We start from the raw sequence: 25,287 nt of genomic DNA on the forward strand, positions 1-25,287 counted from the left end.
AGAAGCCCCCATACCGCAATGAAGAGTAGCCCTTGCTCACCACAACTGGACAAAATCCACACGCAGCAACAAAGACCCAACACAGCCAAAAATAAATAAATTTATATATAAAAAATATGTGTTAATATAGAGCTTTAATGTGTAAAAGTTAAAAATCAAATGATGCCAAATTTTCATTACCTTTCCTTCTGGCTCATCCAACGTGTTAGAAACCTACGTGTCTTAGATCTTTATAAAGAACCAGTTTTGTAAGACTAAGAACCTCTTGTGTCTTTCTCTCAATTCAGATATTTTGCTATCAAACTTCCTCTCTCTTTTCTTCTTTCTCCTGCTTCCCCTCCTAGGACACCAGGACCCTTTTAGTTTAAGAATCATTTCCATCCAAACCCTTGCTTTGAGGATCAAAACCAAGTTCCCTTAAGGAATACATGAGTTCCTTTCCAGCAGTCCTTTATTTTAACAGTTGTACTGAAATGTAATTTAATAACATACAGTTCACCCATTTAAAGTGTATAGTTTTTAGGGCTTCCCTGGTGGCGCAGTGGTTGAGAGTCCGCCTGCCAATGCAGGGGACACGGGTTTGTGCCCCAGTCCGGGAAGATCCCACATGTCGTGGAGCGGCTAGGCCCGTGAGCCATGGCCGCTGAGCCTGCGTGTCCGGAGCCTGTGCTCTGCAACAGGAGAGGCCACAACAGTGAGAGGCCTGCGTAACGCAAAAAAAAAAAAAAAAAAAAAAAAATCCATCTTCTTATTGATTGCTTGGGGAGAGCACTATAGACCAGCACTTTCTGTCCAATAGAACTTTCTGCAGTGATAGAAATGTTTTCTATCTGTGCCATCCAATGTGATAGGTGCTAAGCCACATGTACCTCTTGAATACTTGAAATGTGATTAGTGTAAATAAGGAATTGAACTTATAATTTTATCTAATTTTAATTTATTTATATCACCATGTGAGGCAGGTGGTTACCATACAGACAGCATAGCTGTAGTTCCGGCTTATCTCCTGATGACCACTTTCTTAGACAGACTGGTTGCAAGTCAGGGTCTGTGATTCAGAGCTGGCCATGGTTAGTCACTTTAAGGGAACACCTATCAAGAAGAATATAATTTCCCAAAATAGCAATGTTTTAAACCTAGGAGAATAAAGCGTGGGTACAGGCACTATCATTGCTAAGGTTTTTAAAATTATTATATTCGGTAACTAAGAATAAATAGCAGGTTGCTGAATTTTAGCTGTTATTCTAGGGAGAGAGTCAGTGACCACATAAACCACAGAAGTAAAGATTAGAATTTAATTTAAGCCAGGTGATTATACAGGACTTGGCGAGTACTAAGGGATGACCCGGTTTAGGATGACAGTAGCAAAAAGAAGAAAAAGAAGAGAGAGAAGAGAACCCTGGGAAAGAAAATAGAATCTGTCCCACTCATGGAGAATGTCTTGTCATCTAAGATTTATTTTTAGGTTTGTGAGTTTTAAACAGTTTTTCTGGGGCTATTTTTAATTTTAGAGTTTCCAAATCTTAAATTTGGAGATCAATCTCATGCTGTCTGGGCTGAAAGAAGCATCTTAACATCACATTTCAAAACAGAAAGCTAGCCCAGTTAGCTTCAAAAGAGGCAGTTTTGCAAGAGTTGAGGGCTGTTGCTGTTGAGGAAGTGGGATCAGAGTTGTCAGTGCTGCACCTGACAAACCTTAAGTCCTTTCAGAGATGAATTTAGCTGTTTCATCTTTTCTCCATCTATGACTTTTTCAGGACATAAATTTGCTCATTAAAAAAATTTTAAAAATTTAAAGGGCAGATCATCAGTGAGCATGCCGTTTATTGATACATACTGTTAGGTACATTGCCTTTTAGGCTTTATGTATCTGTCTGTATCTAACTATATCTATATCTATCTACATATATACAGGGGATAATGCTGTATATACCATTTTATGACTAGCTTTTTTACTTTTTATTTTTATTTATTTATTTATTTATTTTTGGCTGTGTTGGGTCTTCGTTGCTATGCACGGGCTTTCTCTAGCTGCGGTGAGCAGGGGCTACTCTTCGTTGCGGTGCGTGGGCTTCTCATTGCGGTGGCTTCTCTTGTTGCGGAGCATGGGCTCTAGGTGTGTGGGCTTCAGTAGCTGTGGCTCGTAGGCTCTAGAGCGCAGGCTCAGTAGTTGTGGCGCACAGGCTTAGTTGCTCCGCAGCATGTGGGATCTTCCCGGACCAGGGATCGAACCTATGTCCCCTGCATTGGCAGGCAGATTCTTATCCACTGCACCACCAGGGAAGCCCCAGACTAGCTTTTTTATTTAACAGTATGTCGGGACTTATGTACCTATGTCATCATTTGTGGATTTGCTATAATTTATTTAAGTAGTCCCCCCTTGATAGACATTTAGCTTGTTTTCAGCAGTTTGCTACTATAAATAACATTACCCTGAATATGCTGTCACACATCATTGTGCCATTATTTAATTGTTCCCTTAGGAGAGACTTCTAGAAGTAAAACTGATGGATTCAAACTGTGTGCACATTATTACGATTTTGTATATACCTATCAAATTACCTATTATCTGTAAAGGTTGAATTAGTTTATTCCCTCTACACTCTAAAGGTGAATTGTTCTAGCCTATAAAAGTCCTCTAAACTGCAGCCTATTTCTTTTTTTTAAATCACTGTCCCAAACCCAGGGCCTTCCCACGCTCAGGCTTCTGTCTACTGAGCAGCCTCTCCCACCTGCTTCCAGGCTGGCAACCAGAGCAGCCGCTGTCTCTGCTAAGTGCATTGTGTCCCAGTGTCTCCTTCTCATCCTTGGACTCTTTTCTCTTTTCCAGAGTGAATTAGATGTATCCTTTTTCAGTGCTGTGAACCAAGTTTTCCATAGTACTTGGCAAAGAACAGGCTAGTCTTGATCAGGTAAGTGCCATGGGGCAGGAAACCAATTCAGCAGAATCCAGAATTCAGAAGGCTAATCATCAACAGCTCTGACAAGACAGCCAGAGGTACAGGTGCTTTGCAGAAACCCTCCACCCTTTTTCACAAAGACGATTCTTGTATTTTTCAGACAGGGCAATGCTATGGTGGTAGTTAATAATCACTCTTATATATTAATTTAACTTTTGCATATGGAATAGACTTTTGCAGAATTTAAATAACACAGCCAGAAAGGGCTTGGGCCTCCTAGAGAGAATGGATTTCCATAGCTCTAGGTATAAATCTCCAGAAATTCCCCACATGATCAGAAGAAGGGCTTCAGGGATGATAAACTGGAAAGTTAAAGAAATTGCCTGGCTTGTATTCATCTCCTTTTATAGCAGAGGAAGCTCTCCTTTTCTTCTCTTCTCCTTTTAAATCAAAGTATCCAAGGGCCCCAAGAACAAGCATGATTTACTTAGAATATTGCAGGCCTGCGGATTTTGGCAGGAGCCCACTGGGCTTTGTGTGAGTGCTCTGGAGGCAAGTTGTATTTTAAGTTAATTTTTACTTCAGAAATCTGCTTACCACTTGAACGCAATAAATAGGTGTCCTCTGAGAAAACATCAGGCTTGAATCTGAAATAGTAACATTAATTATAACAAATATATATTAATTATAACATGTTTATGTGTGTGTATACACACACACGCACACACACACACGCACATACACACACACACATACATACACACATACACATTAGATACCTATGCCCAGAAAGAGTATGCCAGAATATTCTGGGGAAGTGGCCATTTACCTTTTACTATTGATAGAAAATGTCATGTTGATAAACTTGATTTGCAGGCTGTATTTGAAGCCTCTTTAAATCAGTTGGGGAAATCTGAGTGCCCTCTAGTGGTGAGTGACCTAAATCTGTGGTCCTTTTGACCTAGGAGACCCAAGACCAGGCTGTATATATTAGGGTGTATTTTTATTCAGCATGTCACATTCCATTTTAACTAAGTTCTTTAAAGGAATTCAAAGTAAATCTCTTCCTCCTTGTACAGGGTAATAAGAAAAATGACTTTTGATTTAAGAAGTCATCAGGAAGACAGCAAAAGCTAATAGACACTTTACTGGGAATATAGATACCCAACTTTTGCTTTCAGTGCTGCTACCAACTGTCTGTGTGTATCAGACAAGACACATAACCCCCTCATCTCAGAATGATAGAATTAAACTAGAAGCGCCTTAATACCCTCTCAGCCTTAATGTTTGATGTTGCCATGACTAGGTAACTGAGCTATCTTACACCTAGAACAGGATGGGAAAGTCTTGTAAGTCTATATATTCAGAGAAGTAAAGTGAATCAGATATAGTAGGATGTGTATTATAGTTGGACTCAGTGTGTTGATGTGTCTTATATATTGACTAGGTGTTTATTAAAAGTAGAGAGCAGCTAACATTGTGCCAGGGAAGCTTCCTTAGGCCTTGAAAGGTTGAACCAGCAGCTGATATAATTGTAACTTGGAACCGGTTCTCCCAACACTCAGAGCACGTAACCTCTGTGTTTGCTCAGATTAAGGAAGCCTTCCACGTCCGTCTGCTTGGAACAGACACGATTTAAGGCTCAGTCTTGTTGCAGCAACAGGAAGGTGGGAGTCCAAACCTTATGGAACTCCCAAGAAGCCCTTTACTCGCAGTCTTTCTCCAGAGACTTTACGCCCTGAAGCCTTTTAAGAAGGGAGCAGTTTTCCAGAGCCTGTAGCGTTAGACATTGGGAAATTAAATGCATTGTTTACATTTTTCCCTAGTATGGGCTTGTTCTACTTCTAAGAAGACTAACATCACAGAGCAAGGCAGATGGGTTATTAAAAAGAAACGACATAAGCTCAGGAAATCAGGACAGAAATTCTGGTTTGTCGAAAACCCTTCTACTAAGTGGAAACTCTCTGTTGCAGAGTAGTCTCAAGTGGGGTGGCCTGTACCCCGGGGACTAAGCACATCAGGACCTAAACCATTCACGTGCGCTGAAGCAGCTCTGATACCCTCTTTACATTCCGCTCCACCCGCGGGGCTGAAATGTTGCCTGAGGACTTCTGTCAGGAAAGTTTGCCCTTCCTCATACTTTGGTAGACTTATTTAAGACTTCAAATTCCACGAATTAAGATAGTTTTCAGGAATCAACCGATGAGCTTCTCAATATGTGCTCAGCTCCGGAGCCCCAAGTTTGCTGAATTCTCCAGACAATTCATAATTCAAAGGAGCAATCTGATCCCCTTCTGCTAAATAGTCAGAGGATGGCACCCATGAACAGCGCTGTGTAGAAGTCCAATTCCTCCCCAGTTCAGTGCACACCTAATGTGTGTGAAGGTACAAAAACCCTTGACACCCCTTTTGGTATTTGGTGGCCTTAAAGAGGCTTAAAGACTTGGTTAATTTTGGCTAGAATGGAATGCAGCAGTACTGCCTTCAGACCCAGACAACCAGGGTCCCCTTCCTGGGCCCTGTGCTTTAGAGGACCCTACTCTAGCTCTCCTCCAGCAGCACCCCTCTCCATGGGGTAAGGATGCTTACCCAGAGCCGGCAGGGCCCCCCATCCACTCCTTGACCACCCTCCAGCACCTGGGTCCCCAGAATTTAGCAGGTACCTGGTCATCCCAGTGCTTGCTGCTAGGGCCTATGCAGGTCTCTCTACCACCCCAGGACTGGAGGCAGGAATGATAGAGAGGCTGGGATGGTAAGGGGGGTATTCCACATGCATGCATGGGAGGAAAAGCCAGGAACAAGCTGGGGTTCCTATTTATATTCTTGTGCCCCCTCCCCGACAAATACAGGATAGCTCTAGAATCCAGAATGTTTTCTTCATTCAAAAGTATCTTTAAAAAAATCTTTAGAACACTCATGTTTTTACTTTGTAAGTCCTTAAAGTCCAAAAGCTCGAGCAATTAATTCTAGAGCCTAAAAGCTCATATGCGTGATGTGAAACATGCTCACTTTACTGCAGCTGAGGGTGGGCGAGTAGGAAGGGCCTCCATCCTCTTGCACTCTCTATGACTCAGCTAGTTATCTACCAGGGTGTGCCCTGGAGGACTAAAAGCACCCAGCCAACAGTAAGAGCACCGCTAAGATTTGCAGTCAGGCCCTGATCAGGCCCCCAGGCCCAGTAAGGGGACATCTATCTGTCGTTCCTTCATTACTTTCCTAAAATCCCAAACACCTTTAGAGGTCCAGAAACCAGAACAGGGCTTCTCCAAATGGGAGATAATTTCAGCCTGACTTAATGAGAAATCACAAAAGTAACTTGTTCAACTAGGGGCTACGGAAATACTGGCAAGAAGACCAAAGAAATTCTCTAGGGAAACCATCCAACACTGAAGTGGCAGCTTCTAAAGGAACTGAAATTTTCTCGGTGGTCTCTCAGAAAGTTAAAACAATTAATTGTTATTACAAAAGGATTTCTTTTGAGGTATGGTGGAGCATGTGACTACATCAGGAATAGCTTGATCATATCAGAAAGGAGTAAACTAGCCTTCCTCTCCCTGAAGGTTACTTTTGCGAGTCATAGGGTTTGACTGCTTTGGAGTTGGAAGAAAACTACACAATCATCAAGTTAAAATCTCACTTTTTAGACAAAGAGGCTGAGGCTCAGAGACGGATACCAGTTCTGTCCCAGGGTAGCCCTATGGATTGATTGTCGCAAACCACAGAGCTACTTTGGCACAGAGCTGGTACTGGTCTTCAGGTTTGCAGAGCCTTTGATTCTAGGGCTACAAATGTGATTTAAGATTAAATTTGACACACTTTTTGAAAATTCATAATCATCTGGAGTAGATTGTAGCAAATTAGTCTCTAAGAAAACATTTATAAAGTGCCTGGCACCATGCTATCTTGGTGTTTCCTGAATTAGGGAAGAAGTTTTAGAGAAACCCTGGTCTTCGGTTGGAGGAGTCATAAATAATGAAAAATTTTGAAGCGAATACCTGAGTGTCTTGATAAGAGCATGCTTTCCAAAAGTGACGTTCACGTCAGAGATTTCTAAACATCTTCTTTTCCTTTTGAAAATATGTCCATTGAAGCAGGGCTGCAAGAGATGAGAGCAGGCCCCTGGGCCCAAGGGAGTGTGTGCAGCTGGTCCAGTCTTTGGGAAGGGCAGGCAAGGAGGGGGAAGGGAGCCACAGCCCTCTCCAGCATGAGAGTTCTAGTCAAGTCATGAGTGATGAGTCTCAGAATTATGAACAGTCTCCAAGGGAGTCAGCCATTCACCTGGGAAAGGGATGTGAAAGTTCCAGATTAAACAGTTCTGCCTTCCAGGCCATTTTGGCCCTCCCTAGCCTTAGCCATCTCTCTATATCCTTTAAGTGTGTTTCTGAGTTCTTTAGGTGCCATATTCATCCCCTACTATTCCTCCTATCCCTCCCTACCAGGTCCCTCTGCCTTACCCCTACTCCTTCTGTTCTATGCTTCTGGGTTCTGTTTTACTCAGGAATAGTGGCAGCAAGCTATGAGAAGCAACAGAGAATCTGGGGAAGAAAACAAGAGAATGACAGGCTCATTGACCCCAGTGCTGACTTTGATATTTGTGTAATTTTACATAAGCCTATATAAACTCAAAAAAAATTACACTGGGATGTCTTTGTTGCTCTCAGAATATGAATGGATCTTTCAGGAAAACCTACTTAACAACAACAATAAAAAAAACACTCCTTGGGGCTTCCCTGGTGGCACAGTGGTTGAGAATCTGCCTGCCAATGCAGGGGACACGGGTTCAAGCCCTGGTCTGGGAAGATCCCACATGCCGTGGAGCAATTAGGCCTGTGAGCCACAACTACTGAGCCTGCACGTCCAGAGACTGTACTCCACAACGGGAGAGGCCACAACAGTGAGAGGCCCATGTGCCGCAAAAAAAAAAAAAATTGATTTCAAGTGGCACTAATATTACTGGGGTCCTACGCTATTCAGCTCCAATCCACATTACAGAGAAATTCAGAAAGGCTCTAGGTTTCCGGGTTGGGAGAAAGTGGGGCTTTACGAATCTGCTCTTTAAGAGGCTCTTTCTAGTTCATATCAGTTCCAACCTTAGGGTGCCCATGAAGGTAAACAAGTTTCCTCAAGGATCTTTAAGTCAGTTGAATTCAGTAAAACCTGAAGGTTGGACCCTCTTAAACTAGTCATTCTCAGCTCATCACCTTAATAGACCAACAGCTTGTGCCTTTCTTGCTTCCTCCTATTCCAAATGTCAGGGCTAAAGTGTGTTGCCTCTGCTTATTGCCACGGGACTTGGCATATAGGGCATTTTCTGGTCCCTGCTCACCTGGCTTGTAGCCCAAATGCCATTACTCTTGGCTTTTCCAGTGTGCACAAGTAACTCATAAACCAAATCAAGATGTGGACACCAGCTGGATTCTTATTTTAAAGGAGTCACATGATTCCAAGGGGAAATCAGTTTTCAGGCTTTTGCCTCACATTGGATTTGGTCTGTGGTTTCCCTTTATAGTGCCAGAAAGTTGCATGATTATTAGGGGTTTGAGCCAGATACTCAGATAGACAGGCAGTCACATGCCCACAGTACCGAATGCCCTCACTGAGCAATTCATGTTTCCAGGATGTTGGGAAATTCAGACTTGCTGAAGGACCTTGTCCTTGCATTGTGAGGATGTCAGTGGTCGATATGATTCAGCAGTAAATTCTAATCTGAATTTCAAAACACTGAGCTAGTTGTTCAAGGGGACATCTGAATTACTGACCATATTCTTGCCAAAGATGGAGCAGTCTTCAGAGCAGCTTGATCCCTGCATCGATTCAAATAGATTAAAATGAGATCTCCTTCTACCTCAGAATTACCCTGGATGGGTCGACATTTTCAAAGGCACTAGGCTTTAAACAACAAGGTCCTACTGTATAGCACAGAGAACTGTATTCAGTATCCTATGATAAACCATGATGGAAAAGAATATTTTAAAACGGAATGTGTATATATGTGTGTGTGTATAACTGAATCACTTTGCTGTACAGCACTAATTCACACAACATTGTAAATCAACTATACTTAAAACAAAAAACCTTGACACCAAAAAAAAAAAAAAAAAAAAGGGCACTAGGCTTTCATTGCCCTTAGTGAATACAACAGGGGGATTCTACAGGGCATTTTTTTCATGCAGTCACCTGTGCTTCCCAGCTCTGCCTTCCTTTATACCTGGCTGTCATTCCTACCTTGTCCTGGCTTCTAAGTTCTGGCTTCTGGGTCTGGTGAAGAGGATTAAGTCAAGCGCCTAATATTCCAGTCCCAATTTGGCCATGGACAAAGCAATCATCCATCTAATTGGAAGACATTATTAATAGGTGTAACAGAGTAAAGCTTTTTTTTTTCTGGGTCACTTAAGGACAGTTCCTATGGGCTTCTGAAAAAGTTTATTCTGCTGGAGGACTATTTGCACAGAGCTTAATGAGGTATTAACACAAAGCCTAATAGAAACTTAAAAGTCATTCACAGGATTGTCTCATTCTCTATAGATGTACTTCACACAAATACAATAGACTTGAACATCTGGAATTATTGGGAAGAAAAATCAGGTGGTAATGGCTCATTTTACAAAGATTCACTAATTATGAACTCCCATAGTGCATTTAATCACTCGCTTGTTGAATGAAGTTTGTCTTTTTGAAACAATCTGTCAGCTGTTTTTTGTTCTGTTTTTTTCTAAACAGACGAAGATTGTGCTCTTTAGTGATGGAAACTTAAGATAGTAAAGCATAGAATTTAGAAACGTTCAACCATTATCATCTTCACTCTCAAGAGTTAAATTCTCTCTTCCAGAACAGGTCAGTTCTCTCTTCCAGTTCAATTTCACAAAAGAAGAGTTAGGTACTCAAATGAAGGGACTACTGGAGGAAGGACTTGGCTCATTCTAATTAGCTAGACATCATAGTCTAACAGTGTTTTCTTCTCCCATGCCCTGTACTAACTTTCCAATAAGAACGTCAGTAAGCTAAAGTGGCTCCATAATTCTCAAATGAGTATTTTTAAAATGCTCCATTTATAAGAGGTAGTCTCTTGAAAATCGGAATTTTTATCTCCTTGGGAATTAAGTCAGCATTGCCTTTTCTTCATTCATTTCTCCTCGTGGTTATTTTTTTCTTTAGCCTGTCTGACACAAAAGATGCTCAAGGTGCAGTATTGTAAAGGCATTTGTTTTGGGGTGGAGGTTTGAGGGCGGTGGGAGGATGTATACTCAGCAGCCTCAGGCCTCTCCTGGGAAGTCTGGAAGCAGAGCAGTTAAGCTCAAACTTTCGGTTTAAATTCCAGCTCTGACAATTACTAGCCATGTGACTGTAGGCAATGGCTTTGAGCCTGTTTGTTCCTGTGTAAAACGAGGATAATGTTACCATGTACATCACCGAGTCATAGAGAAGACTGAAATAATACATGTAAAACACTCAACACAATGCCTGGAACATAATGAGTATTCAATAAGTCATGGCTATTACTGTTGTTATTATTGTCTGGGAAGACATTGTTCTTGAGGTCAGGTCACACTCTTACCAAAATTTACTTGCTTTGTTCTCCAGCTCTTAGTAGAGATTCCGTCTCCCTCTGGTTAAAAGGTATAGCTGTTCCATTTCTATGTCTATTGTCCAGTTAGCCTAACCAAGGTGAAATTAGGTATATATGTGTACATGAAGGTAATAATTTCTAATATAAATACCAATTTTAAATTTAATTTCAGGGATTCTGTTAAAAAAAAAAACCTTCACACTTAGACTAATTTACACTGGAAAAATTCCAGGCAAAGTCATAAGTTACTATTTACTGAATGTTAACATTTTTGTAACTAATTTCCTTAATATGACCCTAGATAATGTTTAATTTGGATAAAGTACACATCATTTTGGATGAGATGGTGTTAAATGGCTGCATTGTGGAAACGAATCGGGCAAGAATTCTTGCCCCTCTACTAATTCTTGATAAGATGTCAGACAGCTGAAAACAGAAAGGCTCTGCCAGACACCATCGACTTACAGGAAATGAGGACACCATGGAATACCTCTCAACATCACTAGCCCAAAAGAATCTGGAAGACCAAACACTGCAAAATGGGCTGTCCTTCCAAAGACATTTTAAATAGGTGTTTTCCACAGTTCCTAAATGGAAAACAAAACTGTATTTTAAAACATGAGGCACAAAGAAAATTTTTCTCTAAACGGAGAGACAAGTTTTATTTTCTGAAGCATTTTTTTTCTCACTTATTTAGATTTTGTGGAGTACTGAGGGAAACTCTTTTGGTCTCTGCTTCCCTTTGCAAAGGGATAAATTCAGGAACAGCATCATGGGGTGGGAAGAAAATGTGGCACCTATTGGCCAATAAACTTTTAAAATTGACTTGAACATGCATAGCACTTTGAATAATACTGTTTTCTGAATGCTATCTTTTTCCTTAAAAAGTCAAAATGTGTGTACCTAATGAAAATTGCAGAATCAAATATTCTTTGCCAGTTTCTAAAAGCCTGATATCCATTTTATGGGTACTTGGCAATTACAATGACATCATGTAATTAACTCTATAGAGAATGTTACTACCTAATAATGAATCGTTAAGACAACCCTTACAGCTATCCTACATGCCATATTGTGAAGAGTTAGTCTTAGTAGTAAACTTATTTGTAAATGAAATTTAGTTCAAAGTTTAAAAAAAATGCAAGAGAACATCTCTGTTCAGGTTGCCATGAAATGACTCCGTCTTCCCCTCCCTTTTATTCCTTCAACCCCTTCTCCTGGAATGTGCTGAAGCAAAGAAAACTGCTACGTCACTATAGAAGAGCAATGCTCTGATCCTCCCAAACCTTTCTGTGTATATGCTTTTGCTTTGTAACAGTAGGAGATACAGAGCTGTCTTAAGTAAAAGCATGTTCATGTGCATGTTAGGGTAGGAGGGCAAGTACATTGGAGGACACAGAAATATAGTCTTGATACATGAAGATATTGTGCCATCCTATGGAATTCCAAGAGTTCTTTCACCTACAACACTCTGTCCTGCAAAAGAGGACGTAAATGGGCACTCTAGGCAGTAATTCATTCAGTACTGTTTGATTTCTCTCCCTCTCTCGTGTGTGTGTGTGTTGTGTGTGTGTGTGTGTGTGTGTGTGTGTATAGGAGGGATTTTGTTTAAGTTCTCTGTGTTTCTAAAACTTCACTTACATATTTCAAAGTTTGCATCTACCAGGCAACCAGTCAATAATGGACTCCAGAAGCAAAGCTTAATTGTTCTGGACTCATTCAGGAAGGCAGAGGAAAGGCTTCTGACCTGCCAGAACAGTGAATGGTATGCATTAAGTAGCCAAGGTCTGGGGAAAGCCCAGTCTAAATCAAAGTGCTTTGGAGGTCTTTCTGACATAATTAGTTGGGAAACACTGGCCTAGTTGGTAGGCACTTAATCAGTAGCACATTCGGGTAACTGCTGAAACTGGTACACCAGAAGTAACTAGGGAGTGAATAAAATTAATTTTGGGGTCACACCAAAATAGCATTCAGATAACATCTTGGCACAGATTTTAGTACCTTGAGAGAATAATAATTTAAAAAAATACTAGGTAGATACCACTGGAAAAAATACTCCAGAGGCTAGTGTATGTGAAGACCCAAGTAGATGTCTCACAGTACTTGACTTATACACAAAGTGAACTCTAATGTGACTATCTGTTGTGTGACAGGCTGTGTCATCATCTCACTTCAGGTTTATTGCTGAACTGTGACTACCAGCTTTAAGTGATTTTCAGACTCATGAAATTTATGTCTCAGACTGGTCAGCTTTACCTTGTTCTTGGACTTTTAGTTCTACAGGAAGATTCCTGACATTTCAGAGTTACTCACTGTATAAGACTCATCAACTTTACCTGCTGTAGCAATGTGCTAGACCAGGATTCAGCAAACCTTTTCTGCAAAGGACCAGACAGTAAATAGTCTAGGCTTCGTGGCCCATACGGTCTTTGCTGTAACCACTCAGTTCTGCCACTGTAGTGCAAAAAAGAGCCATAGATTATACATAAATAAGTCAGCATGGCTGTGTTCTAATAAAACTTTATTTCTTTATGGACACAAATCTGAATTTCATAAAATTTTCACATAAGATATTATTATTTTTATTTTTTTCAACCACTTAAAAATTTAAAAACCATGTTTAGTTCATGGGCCATACAAATGCAAACGGCAGGCCACAGTTTGCTGACCCCTGTGCTAGACTAGTCTTGGTAAAAGCTGGCTATTGACAGACATTTTAGAGACTTAAATAATACACATAAACTGGATTTTAATTCTACTGCTAGTGTAAAGTTCTAGTCATGCATCCATGTATTGAGACAATCGCCACCACTGTTTTCTGGATTAAAGCATAGGTCATACGTTTAAATATTGCTATTATGTTTTATTTTAACTTTTATTCTCGCAGAGAACTGTGAAGCTAACAGTAAGGTAAATTATGTGAATGCTGCCTCTGATTACATACTCACAACATTCTCATGCAGAGAACAGAAACACTACTCAAATGATTGACTGCAATGGGAGAAATCTCTTCTAATGTAGAAAGGGAACATATCTTTTAAACAGGTAAATTGTGGGCAATTCCAAAAAATGCTTTTCACGCCTATAAAATCCATTTGGCTAAATCAGACCTAGTGACATTTCTTTTACCTAGATGCATAGATATGCTAAGTCACAGGAAAATGGAAATATAGCCCCTTTTCAAAACCAGGAAATAGCATTATCCCAGTGGTTTCTTTTCACACTAACACAACATTCAAAAATCATTCTTGGATCTTAGACTTACACATCGCTGAAGATACAATGGTAAGTAGCATATTTGGTGTTTAAAAAGTTAACACAAATAACTTGGCTATTTTTACCTGAAGAATACTTTAAAGACAGAACACAAGAGTTGGATCACAAGCATGTGAACATATATTTCTCCTAGCTTTCCAGTTTCAGTAAGTGTATTTACACAGAAAAATACATTTCTTCATGTAGTAATTTCAAAAAACTATATATCTCAATGATTCAAAATGAAAAGTATACAGTTAAGCTCTTAGGTCTGATGGCTGCAGTGAAACATTCACATGACACAGTTTTGTACGCTGCAAACATTTTAATGATTATTGTTGAGAATACATTTTGGAAATTTTTTTACTTCAAACTGCAACAAGTTAAATAAATGTTTATAATATACAAAGAAAATACAACCAAAAGTAAAACTTGCTTTAAGTGTGCCTTGCACCTAAACCAGTGTTTTCTCCCCCCCCTTAATATATCTTTATTTTTGAACTGCACAAACACACTTAAGAATTTGATCTTTATAGTATGGCATTTAGGAAATAAAAATATACTCCCCACCTCAAAGAAATAAAAAGGCTGTGCATGATTATATGCCAAACAAAAGAGAGAACTCTAGATATACTCTGATAGTGCAGGCATCATTAAAAAGGAAAAGAAAAAGCTTGAGATGCTCATTAACTCTATGTTTTAAGGAAGCAGGATTTTTGACCAAGTAGCTTAAAAGCCAGCAAAACAGGCATCAGTGATGGCAACTGTAGTGTATGAAGTATGAAATGACAAACTTTACACAAATACACTGTTAGAAATTTACCAATGAACACTGAAGATCTGAGAAGCTGCTCTTTGGAACAGTCAAGTAGGACCACCTAATTCCAGTCACATGAGCCCTTGTAGCAACACAAAGTGTTCTGTGCTATATACTTGCTGGCTGGATAGTTAAAGGATTTGTTTTGTCATTAGCAGCTAACGAACTTATTCCATGTGTTCTTAAAGCCTTAATGGTGGAAAAAAGGCAAGTGTCATTAGCATGGAGGATCATATACTTCTCTGCACACAAACACAAGAGGCTTCACTAGAATTTTAAGTCTCTGATATCTCCCATTGCACTTCAAAGCTCAGTTGAGATGAAAGCCTTTCTCCATTGTAGCAGCTAGCAGGCGCTCTCTCATGATCTCCTCCGAAGAGTATTCCGGCAACTTTAGATAATGTACACATGTATTCACTGATGGGTAGCTTGCATCAGTAGCATCAACCTACAGAAATAGAAGTGAAAATAACAGAAGACCATGACTTTAAATATGTATTTCTTTCAATCCTTAAGTATCTTAATTCCATTTAGATTCCCCAGTAGCTAGAGTTTGTACCTTGCGTACAACTGTGAGCCTGGGATGCAAGTTAGCCAGTCCACCTGGGGGTAGAGTTGAACAACCAGTGGTAAACTGCAGGAATGCCTTCCTCTCATCTGAAGACATGCCACATAAAACCCTCACAAACCTAAGGAAACCTGGGCTAAAAGAAGAAAAAGTTATATTGATAGCTGATTTAAATGAAAAATACTACCATTACTGTATAAGCCAGCAATAACCCTAAAAACGAATATCCGCGTGTTGGAAGAACAACACTGTCTAGAGACTCTTGGGTAAGTATGAAATAAGCGGATACAAACTACTTGAAAAATATCCTTCAAAGACTGATACAGATAGACTGAAACACTGATGGAGTATAGGAATCAAATATGCAACAAAGGCAGCAAATCAGAAAAGCTCAAGATGAACATGCATAATTCACCCAAATATGGCTAAACTAGCAACAGGGATCTGAAATAATACATTTTTGTTAACAGTGAAATAAAGTATCACTATATGCTACAACATGGATGAATTTCATAATTATAGTATTAAATAAAAGAAACCAGACCTTAGAGAATACATACTTCATGATTTCATTTACTAAAGTTCAAAAAGCAAGCAAAATTAATCGATGGGAATAGTGGTTTAATGACTAGAAAAGAATAAGATGGGGATGGGGACTTCTAGAGTTGTTTCTTGTTCTGGGTACCAATTATACAGGTGTGTCCATTTTGTGAAAATTCTCCAGGATGTATGTGCAATTTGTGTACTTCTCTGTTATGCTTCAATAAAAACTTTAATACTTAAAAAAAAACTATATATACAATGTCACTTAAATTTAAAATCATAATACTTTCTCATTTACATTTGAAAACTTAAAAAAAAAATACAGGGCTTACAGTCTTAAAAAATGTCAGTGGTACGAAAGAAAAAACATCCGAGGAACTGTTGATTAAAAACATATCACAGGGCCTCCCTGGTGGCGCAGTGGTTGAGAGTCCGCCTGCCGATGCAGGGGATGCGGGTTCGTGCCCCGGTCTGGGAGGATCCCGTATGCCGCGGAGCGGCTGGGCCGGTGAGCCATGGCCGCTGGGCCTGCGCGTCCGGAGCCTGTGCTCCGCGGCGGGAGAGGCCGCAGCGGTGAGAGGCCCGCGTACCGCAAAAAAAAAAAAAAAAAAAAAAAAAAAAAACATATCACAACTAAATACAATTTCCTGATGGAGGAGAATGGGAGTGAAGTGAGTGCTATTAAAGACATCGCTGGAATAATCAACAAAGCTGGAATGTAGACTATAGATTAGCTAATAGTATGGAATCACAAATTTTGCTAACTAGTATGGCTACGTGGGAGTATGGCCATATTCTGAGGAATGTACACTAATGTATTACAGAGTAAAGGTACAAGATATATGCAACATATCCTCAAATGGTTCAGAAAATATGTATGTGTGTGTGTGTGTATAAAGAGATAGTGTAAAAGAAATACAGCAAAATGTTAAGTACTGGTGATTCTGGTAAAGGATATATAGGAATTCTTAACTATTCTTCAGCTTTTCTATAAGATTGAAATTATTTGAAAATAAAGGTTAATATAAAAGCAATAAAGCCTAAGGGTTTACAAATGACCCAATTTTTAAAATGATGAACAGTTAAAACACAGTGAGAAAAGGAATGTTAACATCAGCCAAGATGACTTTTTGTGTGAACTCAGCCTTATCAGTGAATATACATCTTAGTAACGGTGAGACTTAACTCCTTTCTCATTTTATGCATATAATTCACTGAGTCATTTAGAGAACCTGCCATTTGATTTTGGAACATAAACAATTTGTTGATCTTAGAAAATAACCAACACATACCTATCACGTGTATAACCCAACTTAGGTTCAGTATAATTAATAATATCCTCTGCTGCCCAGGATGGCGACTGATTTCCACAAAGAATCATTTGGACTTCTTCATGGCTGAAGGAACTTAATTTCTCCATTGGAAAAACTTTATTAAACCCATCTACATTACACACACAGCAAAAAAACAAAAACAAAATACACAACTCAGTTTCTAAGTTATAATTTCAAAATAACAAATTTCAAATCAAGATACTCAACTAAATGGACAGAAGATAAATATTAATAAATATTTGAAAAAGCAAATATAAATGAAAATAGCTTGAAATAAAAACTGTGCTAGGGTTTTAAGTACAGAAATTTTTGCTTATTATCACAAATGTAGACAGGGAGAGAATATTCAGACACTATGGTCAGTAGCCAAATTCTAATAATTTCCCAATCAGTTCTTATGTCATACAAGCCAGCCAAGGCTATGTTCTCATTTAAAACTAGTAAGTGATAAACAGTCCAATGTATTTTGCATCAATCTTTATTTGAAGAATTTAGGTTCTAACATAGTTTAACTCATCTTGATCATGTAATATTGGAAGTACGCAACAATATTATATCCACTTACAAATGAAAAAACAGAAGCCAAAAGTGTGTCCCTCATTACTCAGGAGGACCAAGCTGAGGGTATGCTACAGCTTGAAAATGTTCCAACCTATTCTGAGTACTCTGCAGGACCTAACTGTTGGGAAGACAAAAAACTAGAGGGCAAATCTAGAGATTACTAGCAATTTTTGAGCATAGCAGTACGTTAATTTCAGCTGTCTCAAAGTAAAAGGAGAGGGATTCAACTAAAGAGCCTTAAAAATTACCTCTAAAGGCTTCCATCTGTTTCTGAATACCCATATGCATACAAAAGTCAAACATCAAATCCACATATTCTTCTGCATTATCCATTGTTACCATCTGCAAAGGAAAATTTATCAACGTAATTGTTAATAGCTAGGAATATTTCAGTAGCGCCTAGTACAACTGGCCTCATTAAGAGGAATTTTCTAGACTTACAAATATATCAAAAGCAAAATTTGTACCTCATCTTCACCACTTGGCTTGAGATCCACAGCTGTAAAACCATATATTCTTGAGGAAGGGCAAAACTGGAAATTTAAACTGGGAGGACAGAAAAGGATTAGATTAACATTCAGCTACCATTGGTGTTTAATTTTTAAAACACTGCCGCCAAAACCATGAGCACCTCCCCCAACAATAACAAAATCATTATACCAGCTTAGATATTAAGTATGGGGCCTTTTAAAGTGCAAAACTGTGTGCACAAAAACTATTTGGCCAACTGTTTACCAAACCTGGCTTTGCAAGCATTTCATGAAACATCATCTTTCATGTTTCACTTCCTCCTTAGGCACAAAATTAATCAACTATGGATTTTTGTAATGAATTATGGTAGCAACATGTTTACAAGATTTTTTTTTTTTGCAAAAGAAACTATTTTTTTTTTACTAAAGTTGTTCATGCTCTGTTTTTACCCCTGCCTCAAGTCAAACCTTGAACATATGAACAACTTATCAAACACAACTTCTCAACGTTATCATCAAAGAAAGAAGGAAAGGAAGGAAGGAAAAAAAAGACAGCAAAGCCTTGCAGTCAATCCAAAATCAGTTTAACATACCAAGGGTATAATAATTACATGTATATAAATTAATAGAATTTTATCAAAAGATCTACAGCATCTGAGTTAGTTAATGCAGCCACTGGGGATAACACTTACATACAAAGCAAACTATTCTGAGGTTTTTCAAGTAGGCTATATATATCAATTAGCTAATGAATTTGTCAAAATATTATTGGCTTTGGACTGTTTATACAAGATATATATAGTTACCACATTTGATAAATCAGATAATCTTTCAGACGTCTGATGATTAATAAACTATATTCTGGTATTCTGAGTGCTCTCTTTATTTTTTTTTTTTTTTTTTATTTATTTTTTTTTTTTTGTGGTACGCGGGCCTCTCACTGTTGTGGCCTCTCCCGTTGCGGAGCACAGGCTCCGGATGCGCAGGCTCAGCAGCCATGGCTCACGGGCCCAGCCGCTCCGCGGCATATGGGATCCTCCCAGACCGGGGCACGAACCCGTATCCCCTGCATCGGCAGGCGGACTCTCAACCACTGCGCCACCAGGGAGGCCCCTGCTCTCTTTATAATATTAACAAATCAAAGGATCAAATCAAATATCGATATTTCCTAAAGCATCTTATTATTGTTAACAGACTGTATATTCATATATTGCATATCCATGAAGACAAAGGAACAAAAGCTTTAGAATTTATTCATCCATTAGGCTGAAAAGTATATATATATATATATATATATATAAAGCTTACCCTAAATCCTCTATGCTAAGTGGAGGCCCAGAACCTGATGGATTCTTCAGCACTAGTTCTTGTAATTTTGTGTTCTTCTCATCTTCAGAAAGACCTTTGTTGCTTAAAATCTGGCGCCTCTTGATAGCAAGGTCTTTAATTTCTTTTAAAAATCTGGCTCTGTGTGGGTTTACTAGTTCAAAGTCTTCCCAAGTTAAAATTCCATTAAACCAAGCTGGGGGTTTTGGTTTGGGGGGATCTAGAATAAATTCTGATTTTGAATCCTCTTCAAAGCTTCCTACTGAGAGTGAATCATGACCTTCTTCTGTAGAGGCTTCAGACTGACTTTCAGTACAGTGTAAGTCTCTATCACCTCGTGACTCATAAATCAGTTTACTCATATTGCTTTTAATGTCACCCATACACATAAGTTTAAAGAAAGGTTTAGAAATAGGTAAGTCCACAAGTCTATTGTCTTGAATGCATTTGGCCAAGAAAATTCCAAGGAAATGAAAGAGTTTTGTGATCCTTTCAAGCTCATCACTATCTTGTGGAAATGGAGCTGTAAACAGTCCACATGATCTCTGAACATAGTATCCAGGAGGTTTCAATCCACCTCCAAGATCGACCTAATTTTTTAGAGGGAGAAATGCAAAAAAAAAAATGAAAAGATCCATAAACATTAAACATCTTAATTCAGCTATCTAAAAGTATCTATAAACACATTTTATTAAATAGGTTTTATAGACTAAATTTTACCCTTTAAAAGCATTTTAATAATATCAGGATTATTCAATAATAAAAGTAGAGTCAGAAAACCTGGCTTACATTCTGGAAGCATAAATGATTTTTAACCTTCTAAAAGCAGAATCGCAAATCAAATCACAAAATGGGAAGTATATCTTACATGACGAGATTCATCATCTGGAAAGTTATCATCACAAAGCCAAGCTCCCAAATCAGTTCTCTGGAATTCTGCTGCCACCAGAGCATAAAATTCTAATGTGGGCCCCAAGCCAGTTCCTTCTTCTCCTAAAAATTCAACCTAAACATGAACAAATAAATTATGGGGGAAAGTAAGCTTAAAAAAATTTTAATGATCCCATTCTTGCCAAAAGCCAGTCCTACTGTAATATACTTTTTTTTTATAGTAGCGGTATAATATAAGCCACACAGAAGTTTTTATTCCAGTTTTTCTAAAGAGAAATTTGATTTGTTGTACACTATTCCATATTTAAACACTGTGGTGAGCACTGTCCATGCATCAACTTACTTCTCGCAACAAACCTACAAAATAAATTAACATGTCCTTTCATACCAAAGGAAACCAAATTTCAGATAAAGAGGTTATATATCATTTGCTTGAGGAAATGATGGTATACAGATTTATGTGTGTGTGCATGCACACGTGTGTCTATGTGACACCAAAACCTAAACTCTTCCACTTATTTCTGACTTTAGGCAATCACTTTAAAGGTTTTTTATCCATACTCCATGTATTCCAAAAATTATTTGAGGCAGCTTACAAAAACACACAGTGCATGTTAAAAAAAAAATAATAATTGAGAATTATCTGGGTTAGAGGACTATATGGGTAAGAAGAATAAGATGAAGGCACAGAAAATTCTTGTTTTGGGGGTGGGGGTGTGAACTGGCAGCACATGGGGTCTTAGTTCCCCAGACAGGGATTGAATCTGTGCTCCCTGCAGTGGAAGCACGGGGTCCTAACCGCTGGGCCGCCAGGGAAGTCCCAGGCACAGAAATTTTAAAGTGAAAACCATAAGCCTTATAAATTTTCTAGAGATGTATTGTATTTATCATAATCAGTCTGTGATCCAAAAATAAACAAACCAGGTGGCTGACATCTGTGACAGGAGAGGTATTTCTTTCCTTGTCTCTCATATATAAGGAATAATATGTATATAGGATATAATCAACAATGCCCACAATAACATTTCTGCAGTAAATATACTGAATTTCTTACCGCCATTTGCTACAACATCTCTCAATATCTTCATGAGTGAAGATATTCTTTGCTGCTCATTAAGCCACGAGATCCTGACCCCTGAGGAGGTGAGCTGACATCCTCTTATGAAAGATGCTCTGCCAGAGGAGAAGGCCTTTGCACAGAGGGCAGAGAAATCTATCTACACTTCTATCTAATGCAGTTTTTTATGTGGTGGAAGACATAGACTGGTTCTCTAATTGTCAGTCCTGCACACTAAAAGAAATTATATAGAGGTACCTCAAGAACTGATTTCCGATCTGCATGTATTTGCATGACATTCTCAGCCCACTCCATCAGTGATTCACCACGTGGAACTTTCACTCTTTCATGCTTGAGACGACCAACACGAAACTCTCCAGGATCATCTCGCCTTACACTACTTGTGGTCCTTGTTCTTTCCACAGTGGCCTCACGTCGGTTTTGTAACCACACTATTGCTCTGAAATAGAAAAATACCTATGTAGCTGTAGCATACAGCAACAGCTGAATGTACTACTAAACCAGCAACAAAATTCAAAGATTTAAGAATTTTTTAAAAATCGTATTTCATGAGATGATCAAATATACTAATCTTATTTCCTCAAACAAATTGAGAAAATATTGAGTCTATATTTTCCCTTTTTACTTTAGCAATTAACAGATCAAAATAAAGGTCTGTGGTCCAACCCCACACAATACATAAAAATATAGACAAACTCATAATACATAAAATATAAACATTTCCTAAACCAGAGAATGTAAAACATGGTTAAGCTATCTTTATTACTGTGATACAAATTGAAAGCCAACACAGAAACAGTGCTGTGATTTTGAAACATTTTCTTTTTAACAATGCAGAGTTAACCCATCTAGGATGGGAGAAAGAATCTTGAATTAAGAATAAGAAGATGAAAGATCTACTCTCATGTGTGCTACAATTTTTTTGGTACTCTCAAGCCAATCAGCTATGTACTTTGAGAATCAGTTTCCTCATCTATAAAATAAAAACCAGGGAGTTCCCTAGTGGTCTAGTGGTTAGGATTCGGGGCTTTCACTGCCATGGCCCACATTCAATACCTGGTCAGGGAACTTAAGATCCTGCAAGCTGTGTGGTGCAGCCAAATTTTTTTTAAAAAATTGAAAAAAAAAAAAACCCAAAAAACAAACCCACACATATAAAATGAACGTCATAACCAATGCCATTAATCACAGCGGGCCTATAGTGCTATGTGTGCAAATGCTTGGTAAATGATATGAAATGGTACAACAATGTAACTAAGGGCAACAGGCAGCTCCATTTAAATTATAACTTTTCTACATGTACTTTGAAAGTACTCTGGGTATTCAATCACTCAACAAATATTTACCGAGCACCTACAACGTGCTATACACTGCAGCTAGAGCAGTGAACAAAACTGCCAGAAATTCCTGCCCTCCTGAAACTTTCATCTAGTGAAGGAGACAGAAAAACAAAAAGAAGTAAAATGGTTTGTTAGATGGTAGTAAGAGAAAAATAATGGCCAGAAGATATATTTTAATGTTATCAAAGCTATTTGCAAGCATTAAATTTTGTATTCTTGGGAATTTCAGTAACTAATAATTTATGTAAGCCACTTAAATACTGTACAATAAATGCTAGCTAATGGAAAACACAGTACTTCAATCCACACTGCTTCAAGAGAGCTTATATCCAACTGGAAATCAAAAAATGTTTAAATGTTGGGGCTTCCCTGGTGGCGCAATGGTTAAGAGTCCACCTGCCGTTGCAGGGGACACAGGTTTGTGCCCCGGTCCGGGAAGATCCCACATCCGCGGAGCGGCTGGGCCCGTGAGCCACGGCCGCTGAGCCTGTGAGTCTGGAGCCTGTGCTCCACAACGGGAGAGGCCACAAGAGTGAGAGGCCCGTGTACCGCAAAAAAAAAAAAAAAAAAAAAAAGTTTAAATGTTGAAAACTCTTTTTTTTTGTGGGGGGGGCCACACCTCACAGCTTGTAGGATCTTCATTCCCCCACCAGGAATTGAACCCACACCCTTGGCAATGAAAGTACAGGGTCTAAACCACTGGACCACCAGGGAATTCCCAAATGTCGACAACGCTTTACGAGAAAACAATATATTCCCTTCATCAATCTTGAAATAAAGTATATATGTACATTTTGAGCTTATATAAAACATTTAAAAACACATTTATTCTAAAAATGTAAAATGATACACCTCCTACCTTGATGCACCAAATGCTGTACATGTGAAATACAGCTGTCTAGTTTCAAATGGTATTAGAAAAGGACACTTGCTGGTTAACTGTTCACACCAGTCTGGCAGAGCCCCACTTGCCAATGCCAATGGTTCCTGCAAATTAACAAATAACAATGTCTTAAAGCGATTATGAAAAAAGACAAAAAGGAGTCAATTCTTAACAGGAGAGATGGCGTGAGGTAGCAAAGGAAGGAGAGGCAATACATTCAAAGTCCAACAGATTGAAGAGTTCAACTATCTGGTTTTATTACCTCAATCTGCTGCAAAATTTTTGTTGTGATTTTTTTGCTAGTGAATTCATCTGGTGGAAAAGTAAACTGAGGCTGCTCATCACCTTCTGTAAAAGTAATAAAATTAATTATAAACTGACTTGCCTTTAAAAATAACACAGAAATGAAACAAGGCTTCTTACAGACCTTCTTGGGATATTCTTGAATAAGGGTCACTTGCAACTATATACAGAATACGCAGAAGCTGAAGGACATCTTCTACTCCACAAGAATTCTGTCCATTGCCTGCTTTGGCCTGAGGTTGTTCTTTTGTCAAATTAAGAATATCACTACTTTGAAGAGTAGAAATGGCCCCCTGGTTTAATCCAGACTTTGTTCCATGCTCACAAAAATCCTTAAGAAACAATTAGGAAAACTAGCCATTAATCATTTTCAAGAAAAGCAATATATCATCCTATTAGTATTAATGTGAAAAGGCTGGAATTCTTCAAAGAATTGCCTTTTTAAAAAATAAAAACAGTATCACCCAAGTCAAAGCTTAACCAAGCTTTGTTCTAAACCAAGAAAATTCTCAAAATATAACCACTAAAAGTCACAGTTAAAACTACGTATTTAGATCCAATGCCACAAACCACATTTGAAATTTTAGCACTGGCATATTAACAATGTTAATTCAACTTCTTCTTTTTAGTATGTCCCAATGAACTGCTCTTCCTCAAGAATATTTAAAAAGCTGCAAAGCACAAAGCCATTCCCAATCAAAATAGTGTTTTGATGCCAATATATACCTTATAGGCAGCTATGAGCTGAGAACAATTTCTGTTTTTCCTAATACTTTTATTAGTGCCAGTTAATTTCCAGTGGCGCAGGAAAGCGGCGTCTGCATTCTTCTGCAGGTAGGTTATCAAGTCATTCTTTGGTAATTCATCAGTGCCAAGATACTGCTCCACATGCTCTATAGACCAACAACCCTACAATAGGAAAAACGAAATGTTGGCCTTTCCTGATTATAAAGTTTATGCTATTTCACATGCATTACATAAGGTAGCTTTAAGATCATGCATTTAACCTAATCTAAAGAATCCCATGTTGGGCTTCCCTGGTGGCACAGTGGTTGAGAGTCCACCTGCCGATGCAGGGGGCACGGGTTCGTGCCCCAGTCCGGGAAGATCCCACATGCCGTGGAGCGGCTGGGCCTGTGAGCCATGGCCGCTGAGCCTGCGCGTCCGGAGCCTGTGCTCCACAACGGGAGAGGCCACAACACTGAGAGGCCCGCGTACCGCAAAAAAAAAAAAAGAATCCCATGTTGCCGATTCCTCCCTTAATTGTTCAACTGAAACACAGCGTTAGTTTTTCTTTGCTTTTCTTTTTCTTTTACTAAGTAGCCAAGAGCAAGACTCATTTCCTAAAAATAACTTACCATCTTTCCATTTTCCTTTTCTTTGTCAGAATCCTTCATTTCTCTGTACATAATTCTAAATATGAAGATATTATTCAAGTTAATTCATAAATC

General features: G+C 38.8%; 2 protein-coding genes across 9 annotated transcripts in view; one reads left to right on the forward strand and one right to left on the reverse strand.

The window, feature by feature from the left end:
• AP4S1 (adaptor related protein complex 4 subunit sigma 1) overlaps positions 1–11,292 on the forward strand; it is a 43,660-nt gene extending 32,368 nt beyond the window's left edge. The window contains exons 5-6 of the mRNA XM_079700006.1: positions 2,831–2,842; positions 10,769–11,292. Of these exons, the coding sequence (XP_079556132.1) occupies positions 2,831–2,842; positions 10,769–10,897 (141 nt within the window). The 3' untranslated portion in view covers positions 10,898–11,292. The remainder of the gene's footprint in view (positions 1–2,830; positions 2,843–10,768) is intronic.
• Positions 11,293–14,033: 2,741 nt separating this feature from the next.
• Positions 14,034–25,287, reverse strand: part of HECTD1 (HECT domain E3 ubiquitin protein ligase 1) — a gene marked incomplete at its 5' end in the record, with an annotated part of 90,181 nt that continues 78,927 nt past the window's right edge. For 4 of the 8 annotated variants that reach the window (XM_079700618.1, XM_079700614.1, XM_079700613.1 and 1 more), the window contains 13 exons: positions 14,034–14,987; positions 15,099–15,243; positions 16,943–17,093; positions 17,794–17,887; positions 18,013–18,091; positions 19,324–19,931; positions 20,210–20,347; positions 21,548–21,749; positions 23,510–23,637; positions 23,796–23,881; positions 23,961–24,168; positions 24,563–24,745; positions 25,195–25,249. In XM_079700618.1, the coding sequence (XP_079556744.1) occupies positions 14,850–14,987; positions 15,099–15,243; positions 16,943–17,093; positions 17,794–17,887; positions 18,013–18,091; positions 19,324–19,931; positions 20,210–20,347; positions 21,548–21,749; positions 23,510–23,637; positions 23,796–23,881; positions 23,961–24,168; positions 24,563–24,745; positions 25,195–25,249 (2,215 nt within the window). In that variant the 3' untranslated portion in view covers positions 14,034–14,849. The remainder of the gene's footprint in view (positions 14,988–15,098; positions 15,244–16,942; positions 17,094–17,793; positions 17,888–18,012; positions 18,092–19,323; positions 19,932–20,209; positions 20,348–21,547; positions 21,750–23,509; positions 23,638–23,795; positions 23,882–23,960; positions 24,169–24,562; positions 24,746–25,194; positions 25,250–25,287) is intronic. The other 4 variants (XM_079700619.1, XM_079700617.1, XM_079700616.1 and 1 more) reach the window with 1 other exon arrangement.

This window comes from Hyperoodon ampullatus (assembly GCF_949752795.1).
Source record: "Hyperoodon ampullatus genome assembly, chromosome: 3".
Taxonomy (NCBI): Eukaryota; Metazoa; Chordata; class Mammalia; order Artiodactyla; family Ziphiidae; genus Hyperoodon; species Hyperoodon ampullatus.